Here is a 16,337-nt window from a genome sequence, read left to right on the forward strand (position 1 = left end):
TGTGTAGATGGTGTAGTGTGTTACATGTGTATATATATATAGTGTGATCTCCAGTAACAGTCTCCTCGTGTTCTCCTCTGTGTGTAGATGGTGTAGTGTGTTACATGTGTATATATATATAGTGTGATCTCCAGTAACAGTCTCCCCGTGTTCTCCTCTGTGTGTAGATGGTGTAGTGTGTTACATGTGTATATATATATAGTGTGATCTCCAGTAACAGTCTCCTCGTGTTCTCCTCTGTGTGTAGATGGTGTAGTGTGTTACATGTGTATATATATATATAGTGTGATCTCCAGTAACAGTCTCCCCGTGTTCTCCTCTGTGTGTAGATGGTGTAGTGTGTTACATGTATATATATATAGTGTGATCTCCAGTAACAGTCTCCTCGTGTTCTCCTCTGTGTGTAGATGGTGTAGTGTGTTACATGTATATATATATAGTGTGATCTCCAGTAACAGTCTCCTCGTGTTCTCCTCTGTGTGTAGATGGTGTAGTGTGTTACATGTATATATATATAGTGTGATCTCCAGTAACAGTCTCCTCGTGTTCTCCTCTGTGTGTAGATGATGTAGTGTGTTACATGTATATATATATATAGTGTGATCTCCAGTAACAGTCTCCTCGTGTTCTCCTCTGTGTGTAGATGGTGTAGTGTGTTACATGTATATATATATAGTGTGATCTCCAGTAACAGTCTCCCCGTGTTCTCCTCTGTGTGTAGATGGTGTAGTGTGTTACATGTATATATATATATAGTGTGATCTCCAGTAACAGTCTCCCCGTGTTCTCCTCTGTGTGTAGATGATGTAGTGTGTTACATGTATATATATATAGTGTGATCTCCAGTAACAGTCTCCCCGTGTTCTCCTCTGTGTGTAGATGGTGTAGTGTGTTACATGTATATATATATAGTGTGATCTCCAGTAACAGTCTCCTCGTGTTCTCCTCTGTGTGTAGATGGTGTAGTGTGTTACATGTGTATATATATATAGTGTGATCTCCAGTAACAGTCTCCTCGTGTTCTCCTCTGTGTGTAGATGGTGTAGTGTGTTACATGTATATATATATATAGTGTGATCTCCAGTAACAGTCTCCTCGTGTTCTCCTCTGTGTGTAGATGGTGTAGTGTGTTACATGTATATATATATAGTGTGATCTCCAGTAACAGTCTCCTCGTGTTCTCCTCTGTGTGTAGATGGTGTAGTGTGTTACATGTGTATATATATATAGTGTGATCTCCAGTAACAGTCTCCTCGTGTTCTCCTCTGTGTGTAGATGATGTAGTGTGTTACATGTATATATATATATAGTGTGATCTCCAGTAACAGTCTCCTCGTGTTCTCCTCTGTGTGTAGATGGTGTAGTGTGTTACATGTGTATATATATAGTGTGATCTCCAGTAACAGTCTCCTCGTGTTCTCCTCTGTGTGTAGATGGTGTAGTGTGTTACATGTGTATATATATATAGTGTGATCTCCAGTAACAGTCTCCTCGTGTTCTCCTCTGTGTGTAGATGATGTAGTGTGTTACATGTGTATATATATATAGTGTGATCTCCAGTAACAGTCTCCTCGTGTTCTCCTCTGTGTGTAGATGGTGTAGTGTGTTACATGTGTATATATATATAGTGTGATCTCTTCTTTGTAGACTCCCGGGACTCCATCGCTCGGGTGATTTACTCTCGTCTCTTCGGTTGGATTGTGAAGAAGGTGAACGATCTTCTCACCGGGGACGTGGCTACAAACACTCCGGTGCAGGAGATCGGTGAGTTGACGCCTCTGCCGCCGGTGACTCCCGGTGATTCGGCTCCTACTGATCATCGTCATCGTCTTTCTTTATTCCTCAGGGATTCTCGATATCTTTGGATTTGAAAACTTTGTTGTAAATCGATTTGAGCAGTTGTGTATAAACCTGGCGAATGAGCAGCTGCAGAACTTCTTCAACCACGTAAGTGGCGCAAAATACGTCCCCCTATATACGACACGATATTGGATGGATATATGTTCTCCACAAACGTGTCATGAGTGTTACATGTGTCTATATCAAGTGTATTATACGTCCTCTACGTGTGTCTCTATATCATGTGTATTATACGTCCTCTACGTGTGTCTCTATATCGTGTGTATTATACGTCCTCTACGTGTGTCTCTATATCGTGTGTATTATACGTCCTCTACGTGTGTCTCTATATCATGTGTATTATACGTCCTCTACGTGTGTCTCTATATCATGTGTATTATACGTCCTCTACGTGTGTCTCTATGTCATGTGTATTATACGTCCTCTACGTGTGTCTCTATATCATGTGTATTATACGTCCTCTACGTGTCTCTATATCATGTGTATTATACGTCCTCTACGTGTGTCTCTATATCGTGTGTATTATACGTCCTCTACGTGTCTCTATATCATGTGTATTATACGTCCTCTACGTGTCTCTATATCATGTGTATTATACGTCCTCTACGTGTGTCTCTATATCATGTGTATTATACGTCCTCTACGTGTCTATATATCATGTGTATTATATGTCCTCTACGTGTGTGTCTATATCATGTGTATTATACGTCCTCTACGTGTGTCTCTATATCATGTGTATTATACGTCCTCTACGTGTCTCTATATCATGTGTATTATACGTCCTCTACGTGTGTGTCTATATCATGTGTATTATACGTCCTCTACGTGTGTGTCTATATCATGTGTATTATACGTCCTCTACGTGTGTCTCTATATCATGTGTATTATACGTCCTCTACGTGTGTCTCTATATCATGTGTATTATACGTCCTCTACGTGTCTCTATATCATGTGTATTATACGTCCTCTACGTGTCTCTATATCATGTGTATTATACGTCCTCTACGTGTGTCTCTATATCATGTGTATTATACGTCCTCTACGTGTCTCTATATCATGTGTATTATACGTCCTCTACGTGTGTCTCTATATCATGTGTTTTATACGTCCTCTACGTGTGTCTCTATATCATGTGTATTATACGTCCTCTACGTGTCTCTATATCGTGTGTATTATACGTCCTCTACGTGTGTCTCTATATCATGTGTATTATACGTCCTCTACGTGTGTCTCTATATCATGTGTATTATACGTCCTCTACGTGTCTATATATCATGTGTATTATATGTCCTCTACGTGTGTGTCTATATCATGTGTATTATACGTCCTCTACGTGTGTCTCTATATCATGTGTATTATACGTCCTCTACGTGTCTCTATATCATGTGTATTATACGTCCTCTACGTGTGTCTCTATATCATGTGTATTATACGTCCTCTACGTGTCTCTATATCGTGTGTATTATACGTCCTCTACGTGTCTCTATATCATGTGTATTATACGTCCTCTACGTGTCTCTAGATCATGTGTATTATACGTCCTCTACGTGTGTCTCTATATCATGTGTATTATACGTCCTCTACGTGTCTCTATATCGTGTGTATTATACGTCCTCTACGTGTCTCTATATCATGTGTATTATACGTCCTCTACGTGTCTCTATATCATGTGTATTATACGTCCTCTACGTGTGTCTCTATATCATGTGTATTATACGTCCTCTACGTGTCTCTATATCGTGTGTATTATACGTCCTCTACGTGTGTCTCTATATCGTGTGTATTATACGTCCTCTACGTGTGTCTCTATATCGTGTGTATTATACGTCCTCTACGTGTGTCTCTATATCATGTGTATTATACGTCCTCTACGTGTCTCTATATCATGTGTATTATACGTCCTCTACGTGTCTCTATATCATGTGTATTATACGTCCTCTACGTGTGTCTCTATATCATGTGTATTATACGTCCTCTACGTGTGTGTCTATATCATGTGTATTATACGTCCTCTACGTGTCTCTATATCGTGTGTATTATACGTCCTCTACGTGTCTCTATATCATGTGTATTATACGTCCTCTACATGTCTCTATATCGTGTGTATTATACGTCCTCTACGTGTCTCTATATCATGTGTATTATACGTCCTCTACGTGTCTCTATATCATGTGTATTATACGTCCTCTACGTGTCTCTATATCATGTGTATTATACGTCCTCTACGTGTCTCTATATCATGTGTATTATACGTCCTCTACGTGTGTGTCTATATCATGTGTATTATACGTCCTCTACGTGTCTCTATATCGTGTGTATTATACGTCCTCTACGTGTGTCTCTATATCGTGTGTATTATACGTCCTCTACGTGTGTCTCTATATCATGTGTATTATACGTCCTCTACGTGTGTCTATATATCATGTATATTATACGTCCTCTACGTGTGTCTATATCATGTGTATTATACGTCCTCTACGTGTGTCTCTATATCATGTGTATTATACGTCCTCTACGTGTGTCTATATCATGTGTATTATACGTCCTCTACGTGTGTCTATATATCATGTGTATTATACGTCCTCTACGTGTCTCTATATCATGTGTATTATACGTCCTCTACGTGTGTCTCTATATCGTGTGTATTATACGTCCTCTACGTGTGTCTCTATATCATGTGTATTATACGTCCTCTACATGTGTCTCTATATCATGTGTATTATACGTCCTCTACGTGTGTCTCTATATCATGTGTATTATATGTCCTCTACGTGTCTCTATATCATGTGTATTATACGTCCTCTACGTGTGTCTATATATCATGTATATTATACGTCCTCTACGTGTGTCTATATCATGTGTATTATACGTCCTCTACGTGTGTCTCTATATCATGTGTATTATACGTCCTCTACGTGTGTCTATATCATGTGTATTATACGTCCTCTACGTGTGTCTCTATATCATGTGTATTATACGTCCTCTACGTGTGTCTCTATATCATGTGTATTATACGTCCTCTACGTGTCTCTATATCATGTGTATTATACGTCCTCTACGTGTGTCTCTATATCGTGTGTATTATACGTCCTCTACGTGTGTCTCTATATCATGTGTATTATACGTCCTCTACGTGTGTCTCTATATCGTGTGTATTATACGTCCTCTACGTGTGTGTCTATATCATGTGTATTATACGTCCTCTACGTGTCTCTATATCATGTGTATTATACGTCCTCTACGTGTCTCTATATCATGTGTATTATACGTCCTCTACGTGTCTCTATATCATGTGTATTATACGTCCTCTACGTGTGTCTATATATCATGTGTATTATACGTCCTCTACGTGTCTCTATATCGTGTGTATTATACGTCCTCTACGTGTGTCTCTATATCGTGTGTATTATACGTCCTCTACGTGTGTCTCTATATCGTGTGTATTATACGTCCTCTACGTGTGTGTCTATATCATGTGTATTATACGTCCTCTACGTGTGTGTCTATATCATGTGTATTATACGTCCTCTACGTGTCTCTATATCATGTGTATTATACGTCCTCTACGTGTGTCTCTATATCATGTGTATTATACGTCCTCTACGTGTGTGTCTATATCATGTGTATTATACGTCCTCTACGTGTGTCTCTATGTCATGTGTATTATACGTCCTCTACGTGTGTCTCTATGTCATGTGTATTATACGTCCTCTACGTGTGTCTCTATGTCATGTGTATTATACGTCCTCTACGTGTGTGTCTATATCATGTGTATTATACGTCCTCTACGTGTCTCTATATCATGTGTATTATACGTCCTCTACGTGTGTCTCTATATCATGTGTATTATACGTCCTCTACGTGTGTCTCTATGTCATGTGTATTATACGTCCTCTACGTGTGTGTCTATATCATGTGTATTATACGTCCTCTACGTGTCTCTATATCATGTGTATTATACGTCCTCTACGTGTGTCTCTATATCATGTGTATTATACGTCCTCTACGTGTGTCTCTATATCATGTGTATTATACGTCCTCTACGTGTGTCTATATCATGTGTATTATACGTCCTCTACGTGTGTCTCTATATCATGTGTATTATACGTCCTCTACGTGTGTCTATATCATGTGTATTATACGTCCTCTACGTGTCTCTATATCATGTGTATTATACGTCCTCTACGTGTGTCTATATCATGTGTATTATACGTCCTCTACGTGTCTCTATATCATGTGTATTATACGTCCTCTACGTGTGTCTCTATATCATGTGTATTATACGTCCTCTACGTGTGTCTCTATATCGTGTGTATTATACGTCCTCTACGTGTCTCTATATCGTGTGTATTATACGTCCTCTACGTGTGTCTCTATATCATGTGTATTATTCGTCCTCTACGTGTGACTCTATATCGTGTGTATTATACGTCCTCTACGTGTGTCTCTATATCATGTGTATTATTCGTCCTCTACGTGTGACTCTATATCGTGTGTATTATACGTCCTCTACGTGTGTCTCTATATCATGTGTATTATTCGTCCTCTACGTGTGTCTCTATATCGTGTGTATTATACGTCCTCTACGTGTGTCTCTATATCATGTGTATTATACGTCCTCTACGTGTGTCTCTATATCATGTGTATTATACGTCCTCTACGTGTGTCTCTATATCGTGTGTATTATACGTCCTCTACGTGTGTCTCTATATCATGTGTATTATACGTCCTCTACGTGTGTCTCTATATCATGTGTATTATACGTCCTCTACGTGTGTCTCTATATCATGTGTATTATACGTCCTCTACATGTGACTCTTTATCATGTGTATTATACGTCCTCTACGTGTCTCTATATCGTGTGTATTATACGTCCTCTACGTGTCTCTATATCATGTGTATTATACGTCCTCTACGTGTGTCTCTATATCATGTGTATTATACGTCCTCTACGTGTGTGTCTATATCATGTGTATTATACGTCCTCTACGTGTGTGTCTTTATCATGTGTATTATACGTCCTCTACGTGTCTCTATATCGTGTGTATTATACGTCCTCTACGTGTCTCTATATCATGTGTATTATACGTCCTCTACGTGTGTCTCTATATCATGTGTATTATACGTCCTCTACGTGTGTCTCTATATCGTGTGTATTATACGTCCTCTACGTGTGTCTCTATATCATGTGTATTATACGTCCTCTACGTGTGTCTCTATATCATGTGTATTATACGTCCTCTACGTGTGTCTCTATATCATGTGTATTATACGTCCTCTACATGTGACTCTTTATCATGTATGTTCCGTTATCTCCCCTATGGCAGCACATATTCCTGATGGAGCAGCAGCATTACCGGGAGGAGGGGATCATGGATGACGCAGTCGCCTTCACCAACAATCAGGACATACTTGTATGTACATTGCTCCGTCTTGTGCTTATATATATATATATATATATATATATATATATATATGTGTGTGTGTATATATTCATTTATATAATTTATATATATAATTATCTAGAGAGCTCCTTATTATGTATCGGTTTGTAATAACATGGGGAGGGGTCTTGAGTTTTTTTCAATCTGATGCCCTAATTGTAGCGTGGCTAAGCCCCTTCCCCCACCTATCCTGGGCACCCGCTATCACTCACCCCCTCAGCTGTTTTGTACTTGTTTCGCTGCTGATATGCATAATGGGCAGTGATTGGTGTAATGAGGTGACATTGGAGGGTCCACTATCTTCTCCCATGACTCGACCTCCATCTATGGTGAAGTTCTCCTTTAAGTTGACTGTATATATAACGTTGTGAGGTTTACTCTGCTCCCCTCCCCCTAGGACCTGTTCTTGGCGCGTCCCCTGGGCATCCTGTCAATTCTGGATGAGCAGACGTCTTTTCCACAGGTGAGTGACGTGACCACTATGGGAGGTTCTGGCTTCCCCTCCACCATCTGATATCATTCTGTGCTCCTGAGGACCACACACGTTACCTAGATGACTCTCTATATCGGACCAGCGGGGACCGTAGAATGCAAATGTATCAATGCCTTATTGTAGTTATCTCCCATGATGCATCACTTCCAGCTGCATTTATAACATTCCCGATCTGGGCAGCGCTTAGGGGTCACTTGATGCTGTATCGCATGTTAAGCTACTGATGGGTGGGGCTTAGTGGGCACAATACAGATGACATCACATGTGGTTGTAGATATGTTCAGCCACTGATGGGCAGTGTTCCAGGGTGTGGCTTAGTAGTCACGTGACAGATGATGTCACATATGGTTGTAGACATGTCAGCTGCTGATGTCATTGTGGGATGTGGGTCTCTAATATAAATCACTTGTTTCCAGGCGTCTGATGCGTCATTTGTGGAAAAACTCAGCGCCGGATGTCGAACAAATTCACACTTTGAGCGAGCGCGAGGAAAGGATCCAGGATTCACCATTCATCACTACGCTGGGAAGGTAACAACCCCTCCCCAAATAATGGCGTCTTATCACTGCATAGCGTCAGAAACTCTTAGTTTATCCGTTACATTGAACCTGTGATGGCTCCACCCCCTAATGATCTCTATGGTGGTGCGGCACCACTAACATCCTTCATGGTGATTTGCCTAGAAGTCTCTCTAATATTCCTATGGTTAGTCTCTGGTCTTTAGGTCTCTAGGTTCTGGACTGGATAATCCTGATGCTCCTCCTCTGCTTGCCCCCTCAGGTGCAGTACATTGCAGTTGGGTTCTTGGAGAAGAACAGGGACACGATTCCGATGAACATTCAGAACCTGTTCATAAACAGCGAGACCTTATTACTGAGCCTGCTCTTCTCAGGTGGGTCATCTCTGATGAGGTCGTAGTGGTGACATGATATCCCCCCCCCCCGACCTCACACACACAGGAGACTTTAGCAGGGAACTTTGTAAAATTTGCATTTTTAACTGTTTCCCCAGCCAGCATCTCCAGGACAGGAACCCTGATGCCCACACACAGGCAGAAGGTAAGAACATGCATTGTTCTCCACCCCATACACCAGTGTTGTTGGCCATTTCCTTCCTGTGGGTTTTCATCGCGCTTCAATCATCCCCTCCATGGAGAATAAGGGTTTTCCGTTCCTTAATGGGATATTTTGCGCTTCATGTGCTGGGTAACACCTGCCATCTGATGGCTTTCATAGTTTATTACTATCTTTCCAATAACCCTCAGTTACTCCTTATCTTCCCAATAACCCTCAGTTACTCCTTATCATCTTCCCAATAACCCTCAGTTACTCCTTATCTGCCCAATAACCCGCAGTTACTCCTTATCTTCCCAATAACCCTCAGTTACTCCTTATCATCTGCCCAATAACCCTCAGTTACTCCTTATCTGCCCAATAACCCTCAGTTACTCCTTATCATCTGCCCAATAACCCTCAGTTACTCCTTATCATCTTCCCAATAACCCTCAGTTACTCCTTATCATCGGATTACCCTCCCAGTTACTCCTTATCATCTGATGAACCTCAGTTACTCCTTATCATCGGATTACCCTCCCAGTTACTCCTTATCATCTGATGACCCTCACAGCTACTCCTGATCATCTGATGACCCTCACAGTTACTCCTTATCATCTGATGACCCTCACTGTTACTCCTTATCATCTGATGACCCTCACTGTTACTCCTTATCCTCTGATGACCCTCACTGTTACTCCTTATCATCTGATGACCCTCGCAGTTACTCCTTATCCTCTGATGACCCTCCCAGTTACTCATTATCATCTGATGACCCTCCCAGTTACTCATCATCTGATGACCCTCACTGTTACTCCTTATCATCTGGTGACCCTCATATTAACTCCCTGTTGTGTGTCTTAATTACAGGCTCAGATCTTGCAGGATAAAGCTTCCACTCGTAAGATGTCTGTTGGGGCGCAGTTTCGGGTATGGGAGTTCTCTTTTATTGGGGATAGTGGTGCGGTGAAGAGGAGGTGTAACTATTGAGAAGCTTCTTGTCCCTTATTGACATTGATGGTGATTGTGACTTCTCTGACGACAGCGGTCGCTTGGCGTTCTCATGGAGAAGATGTTCACCGCCAGCCCCCATTTTATCCGCTGTATTAAACCCAATAGCAAGCAGCAGCCCGGGGATTTCCAGCCTGATGAAGTACTGAACCAGGTGAGGAGCATGATGGGCATTGTGAAAGTGTTCTCCGTGTCTGGACAGTACCCGGCATGGACCATGTAGGTGACACAATTTATACGTCTTCCAGCTACGTTATAACGGTCTGATGGAGACGTTGCGGATCCGCAGAGACGGTTTCTCGTGGAGACCCTCCTTCCAGGACTTTGTCGGCCAGTAAGTGACTTCTTTACATCTTGAGGGTGGATAGACTGGAGCCTGCTGAAACCATTGGGTGTTATGGAGAGCAAACTACTGGTAGGAGGGAGACATTTGAGATGTGGGTTATAAGAGCTACACTTCATGCCAAGTTTGTCCATGTAAATCACATTGATCAGTCAGGACTGGCGGGTGTCGATCGACCGATCACACTACGATGAACGCGGTGGCGTGATCTACGCTGAGGTCACTGTAGGGTATCACGGGGCTCATGTATGACTTTGTATGATTCAGGCGTTCGTCATGATGTTGTGTTGGCCGCCATATTTCTCGTGATACGGTGACTGGTCCATGAGTGTCTCCTCTTGGCTTGGTGTTTATTCTCTCTCTCCTTTTATTTGAAGGTTTGGGATCCTTCTCCTTACACCTGATGTACCGCTGAGTAGAGACAGGTGAGTGTGGGGGTCCGGACTGACACAGTCGTTGTTAACATTTCTGCCCTGTAGACATGAACTTCTCTCGCTGAGCCCCGACCACCCCTCTCCTTGTTGCTGGGAACACATGGTGTAACTCCATCCACAACTGCAGATCGTAATAACGAAATGCTAAAGAACAGAATATAAACCCCTTCCTACAGCTGACAGGGATCAATACATCCGGATCTGATGGTGTATAGAAATGCTGCGCGTGCCGGCAGTGCAACGATGCTGCGCATTGACAATCTCCTCTTCTCTCTAGTTGTATACGGATCCTGCAGGGGGCGCAGCTGAGCGGCTGGCAGTGTGGGTAAGTCCTCCAGCTGGACTCCTCCTTTATAGTTGGTGTCATGTCGTCGTTCTACTTCTGTTTCTTTGACCCATCAGGACATCGCGACTGTTCTTCAAATACTGGCACCAGGATGAGATGATGCAGAAGCTTCTGAAACTGCGGGACGCTGCCGTCACCGTACAGAAGTGTAAGTAATTTGGTCCGCACAGATCCCTGCTGGTAGTCCAGTCCCGGTTCACTATCCTCATCCTCTGTCTATAGTCCCGGGTCACTATCCTCATCATCTGTCTATAGTCCCGGGTCACTATCCTCATCCTCTGTCTATAGTCCCGGGTCACTATCCTCATCCTCTGTCTATAGTCCCGGGTCACTATCCTCATCCTCTGTCTATAGTCCCGGGTCACTATCCTCATCATCTGTCTATAGTCCCGGGTCACTATCGTCATCATCTGTCTATAGTCCCGGGTCACTATCATCATCTGTCTATAGTCCCGGGTCACTATCGTCCTCATCTGCCTATAGTCCCGGGTCACTATCATCATCTGTCTATAGTCCCGGGTCACTATCGTCCTCATCTGCCTATAGTCCCGGGTCACTATCATCATCTCTCTATAGTCCCGGGTCACTATCGTTATCATCTGTCTATAGTCCCGGGTCACTATCGTTATCTGTCTTTAGTCCCTAGTCACTATCCTCATCTGTCTATAGTCCCGGGTCACTATCCTCATCATCTGTCTATAGTCCCGGGTCACTATCCTCCTCTGTCTATAGTCCCGGGTCACTATCCTCATCATCTGCCTATAGTCCTGGGTCACTATCCTCATCATCTGCCTATAGTCCCGGGTCACTATCCTCATCTGTCTATAGTCCCGGGTCAATATCGTCATCATCTGTCTATAGTCCCGGGTCAATATCGTCATCATCTGTCTATAGTCCCGGGTCAATATCGTCATCATCTGTCTATAGTCCTGGGTAACTATTGTCGTCATCTGTCTATTGTCACGATTTCAGCCATCAACATCTGTCTATAGTCCCGGGTCACCGTCCTCATTGTCATCTAGCTGTTTCGGTTATTATATGTATTATTAGGGGTATATCTCGATAGTCTGGGGTTATTATATGTGGTATTAGGGGTAGATCTCTATAGTCCGGGGTTATTATATGTGGTATTAGGGGTAGATCTCTATAGTCCGGGGTTATTATATGTAGTATTAGGGGTAGATCTCTATAGTCCGGGGTTATTATATGCAGTATTAGGGGTAGATCTCTATAGTCCGGGGTTATTATATGTAGCATTAGGGGTAGATCTCTATAGTCCGGGGTTATTATATGTGGTATTAGGGGTAGATCTCTATAGTCTGGGGTTATTATATGTGGTATTAGGGGTAGATCTCTATAGTCCGGGGTTATTATATGTAGTATTAGGGGTAGATCTCTATAGTCCGGGGTTATTATATGTAGTATTATGGGTAGGTCTCTATAGTCCGGGGTTATTATATGTGGTATTAGGGGTAGATCTCTATAGTCCGGGGTTATTATATGTGGTATTAGGGGTAGATCTCTATAGTCCGGGGTTATTATATGTAGTATTAGGGGTAGATCTCTATAGCCCGGGGTTGTTATATGCAGTATTAGGGGTAGATCTCTATAGTCCGGGGTTATTATATGTAGTATTAGGGGTAGATCTCTATAGTCCGGGGTTATTACATGTAGTATTATGGGTAGATCTCTATTGTCCGGGGTTATTATATGTAGTATTAGGGGTAGATCTCTATAGTCCGGGGTTATTATATGTGGTATTAGGGGTAGATCTCTATAGTCCGGGGTTATTATATGTAGTATTAGGGGTAGATCTCTATAGTCCGGGGTTATTATATGTAGTATTAGGGGTAGATCTCTATAGTCCGGGGTTATTATATGTGGTATTAGGGGTAGATCTCTATAGTCCGGGGTTATTATATGTGGTATTAGGGGTAGATCTCTATAGTCCGGGGTTATTCTATGTAGTATTAGGGGTAGATCTCTATACTCCGGGGTTATTACATGTAGTATTATGGGTAGATCTCTATAGTCTGGGGTTATTATATGTAGTATTAGGGGTATATCTCTATAGTCCGGGGTTATTATATGTGGTATTAGGGGTAGATCTCTATAGTCCGGGGTTATTATATGTGGTATTAGGGGTAGATCTCTATAGTCCGGGGTTATTATATGTAGTATTAGGGGTAGATCTCTATAGTCCGGGGTTATTATATGTAGTATTAGGGGTAGAGCTCTATAGTCCGGGGTTATTATATGTAGTATTAGGGGTAGATCTCTATAGTCCGGGGTTATTATATGTGGTATTAGGGGTAGATCTCTATAGTCCGGGGTTATTATATGTGGTATTAGGGGTAGATCTCTATAGTCCGGGGTTATTATATGTGGTATTAGGGGTTGATCTCTATAGTCCGGGGTTATTATATGTAGTATTGTGGGTAGATCTCTATAGTCCGGGGTTATTATATGTAGTATTATGGGTAGATCTCTATTGTCCGGGGTTATTATATGTAGTATTAGGGGTAGATCTCTCTAGTCCGGGGTTATTATATGTAGTATTAGGGGTAGATCTCTATAGTCCGGGGTTATTATATGTAGTATTAGGGGTAGATCTCTATAGTCCGGGGTTATTATATGTAGTATTAGGGGTAGATCTCTATAGTCTGGGGTTATTATATGTAGTATTAGGGGTAGATCTCTATAGTCCGGGGTTATTATATGTAGTATTAGGGGTAGATCTCTATAGCCCGGGGTTATTATATGTGGTATTAGGGGTAGATCTCTATAGTCTGGGGTTATTATATGTGGTATTAGGGGTAGATCTCTATAGTCCGGGGTTATTATATGTAGTATTAGGGGTAGATCTCTATAGTCCGGGGTTATTATATGTAGTATTAGGGGTAGATCTCTATACTCCGGGGTTATTACATGTAGTATTATGGGTAGATCTCTATAGTCTGGGGTTATTATATGTAGTATTAGGGGTAGATCTCTATAGTCCGGGGTTATTATATGTAGTATTAGGGGTAGATCTCTATAGTCCGGGGTTATTATATGTAGTATTAGGGGTAGATCTCTATAGTCCGGGGTTATTATATGTAGTATTAGGGGTAGATCTCTATAGTCCGGGGTTATTATATGTAGTATTAGGGGTAGAGCTCTATAGTCCGGGGTTATTATATGTAGTATTAGGGGTAGATCTCTATAGTCCGGGGTTATTATATGTGGTATTAGGGGTAGATCTCTATAGTCCGGGGTTGTTATATGTAGTATTAGGGGTAGATCTCTATAGTCCGGGGTTATTATATGTAGTATTAGGGGTAGATCTCTATACTCCGGGGTTATTATATGTGGTGTTAGGGGTAGATCTCTATAGTCCGGGGTTATTATATGTAGTATTAGGGGTTGATCTCTATAGTCCGGGGTTATTATATGTAGTATTAGGGGTAGATCTCTATAGTCCGGGGTTATTATATGTGGTATTGTGGGTAGATCTCTATAGTCCGGGGTTATTATATGTGGTATTAGGGATAGATCTCCATAGTCCGGGGTTATTATATGTAGTATTGTGGGTAGATCTCTATAGTCCGGGGTTATTATATGTAGTATTAGGGGTAGATCTCTATAGTCCGGGGTTATTATATGTAGTATTAGGGGTAGATCTCTATAGTCCGGGGTTATTATATGTAGTATTAGGGGTAGATCTCTATAGTCCGGGGTTATTACATGCAGTATTAGGGGTAGATCTCTATAGTCCGGGGTTATTATATGCAGTATTAGGGGTAGATCTCTATAGTCCGGGGTTATTATATGCAGTATTAGGGGTAGATTTCTATTGTCCGGGGTTATTATATGTAGTATTAGGGGTAGATCTCTATAGTCCGGGGTTATTATATGTAGTATTAGGGGTAGATCTCTATAGTCCGGGGTTATTATATGTAGTATTAGGGGTAGATCTCTATAGTCCGGGGTTATTATATGTAGTATTAGGGGTAGATCTCTATAGTCCGGGGTTATTACATGCAGTATTAGGGGTAGATCTCTATAGTCCGGGGTTATTATATGCAGTATTAGGGGTAGATCTCTATAGTCCGGGGTTATTATATGCAGTATTAGGGGTAGATTTCTATTGTCCGGGGTTATTATATGTAGTATTAGGGGTAGATCTCTATAGTCCGGGGTTATTATATGTAGTATTAGGGGTAGATCTCTATAGTCCGGGGTTGTTATATGTGGTATTAGGGGTAGATCTCTATAGTCCGGGGTTGTTATATGTAGTATTAGGGGTAGATCTCTATAGTCCGGGGTTATTATATGTAGTATTAGGGGTAGATCTCTATACTCCGGGGTTATTATATGTAGTATTATGGGTAGATCTCTATTGTCCGGGGTTATTATATGTAGTATTAGGGGTAGATCTCTCTAGTCCGGGGTTATTATATGTAGTATTATGGGTTGATCTCTATTGTCCGGGGTTATTAGATGTAGTATTAGGGGTAGATCTCTATAGTCCGGGGTTATTAGGTGTAGTATTAGGGGTTGATCTCTATAGCCCGGGGTTATTATATGTAGTATTAGGGGTATATCTCTATAGTCCGGGGTTGTTATATGTAGTATTATGGGTAGATCTCTATAGTCCGGGGTTACTATATGTATTATTATGGGTAGATCTCTATAGTCCGGGGTTACTATATGTAGTATTAGGGGTAAATCTCCATAGTCCGGGGTTATTATATGTATTATTATGGGTAGATCTCTATAGTCCCGGCTGTCGTCCTCCTTGTACAGTGATATCTCGGGTTATTTAGTGATGACCGGACCGTCTTTTATCAGTTGCTCTGACGGGCCTTCATGTGTGTCGTGTTATTGGCGTCCGTTCCATACTGTCCCGTTTCTCGTAGAAACCGGCACATTTGTCGTCTTCTTCAGGTTACAAGGGCTTCATTTGCCGGAGGGCGTTTCTTAATCTAGTGGATGAAATGAGAAAAGTCAAAGAGAAGATGAAGCAGGAAGAAGTGGAGGCTGAGAAGGAGGGCACTCGACAACGTGAGGCGGAGGAGGCGGCGGCAGCTCGAAGTACGGGACTGTATGATGTCAGGGGTTCCCTGGTGAACACTGCTTGGGGGAGGGATTGAGCCTTTATACGTTGTGTAATAAGTCAGTCCTCCACTCTCATAAATATATTACTTTATTACAGTAGCTGCGTCCCGCCCTGTGCCTCTGCCCCGGAGAAGACCGCATCCTATAAAGCCGATGTTGAATGATGCCACCTGTGAGCCACCAATACCACGACCTCGCAGCCAGATGTTCCAGGCACGTGTACATGACGTTGATTTTCTGCCCTTTTCTTCTAT

At 41.9% G+C, this 16,337-nt stretch overlaps 1 protein-coding gene across 1 annotated transcript in view; it reads left to right on the forward strand.

The window, feature by feature from the left end:
- LOC142710797 (myosin-IIIb-like) overlaps positions 1-16,337 on the forward strand; it is a 112,848-nt gene that overhangs the window by 94,815 nt on the left and 1,696 nt on the right. Inside the window, exons 10-24 of the mRNA XM_075848573.1 lie at positions 1,648-1,764; positions 1,847-1,947; positions 7,188-7,274; positions 7,702-7,767; positions 8,214-8,327; positions 8,578-8,689; positions 8,809-8,855; positions 9,720-9,779; positions 9,895-10,014; positions 10,109-10,194; positions 10,581-10,628; positions 10,915-10,962; positions 11,040-11,131; positions 15,913-16,059; positions 16,181-16,296. Of these exons, the coding sequence (XP_075704688.1) occupies positions 1,648-1,764; positions 1,847-1,947; positions 7,188-7,274; positions 7,702-7,767; positions 8,214-8,327; positions 8,578-8,689; positions 8,809-8,855; positions 9,720-9,779; positions 9,895-10,014; positions 10,109-10,194; positions 10,581-10,628; positions 10,915-10,962; positions 11,040-11,131; positions 15,913-16,059; positions 16,181-16,296 (1,361 nt within the window). The remainder of the gene's footprint in view (positions 1-1,647; positions 1,765-1,846; positions 1,948-7,187; positions 7,275-7,701; positions 7,768-8,213; positions 8,328-8,577; positions 8,690-8,808; positions 8,856-9,719; positions 9,780-9,894; positions 10,015-10,108; positions 10,195-10,580; positions 10,629-10,914; positions 10,963-11,039; positions 11,132-15,912; positions 16,060-16,180; positions 16,297-16,337) is intronic.

Source organism: Rhinoderma darwinii, chromosome 1, assembly GCF_050947455.1.
Source record: "Rhinoderma darwinii isolate aRhiDar2 chromosome 1, aRhiDar2.hap1, whole genome shotgun sequence".
NCBI classification, from domain to species: Eukaryota; Metazoa; Chordata; class Amphibia; order Anura; family Rhinodermatidae; genus Rhinoderma; species Rhinoderma darwinii.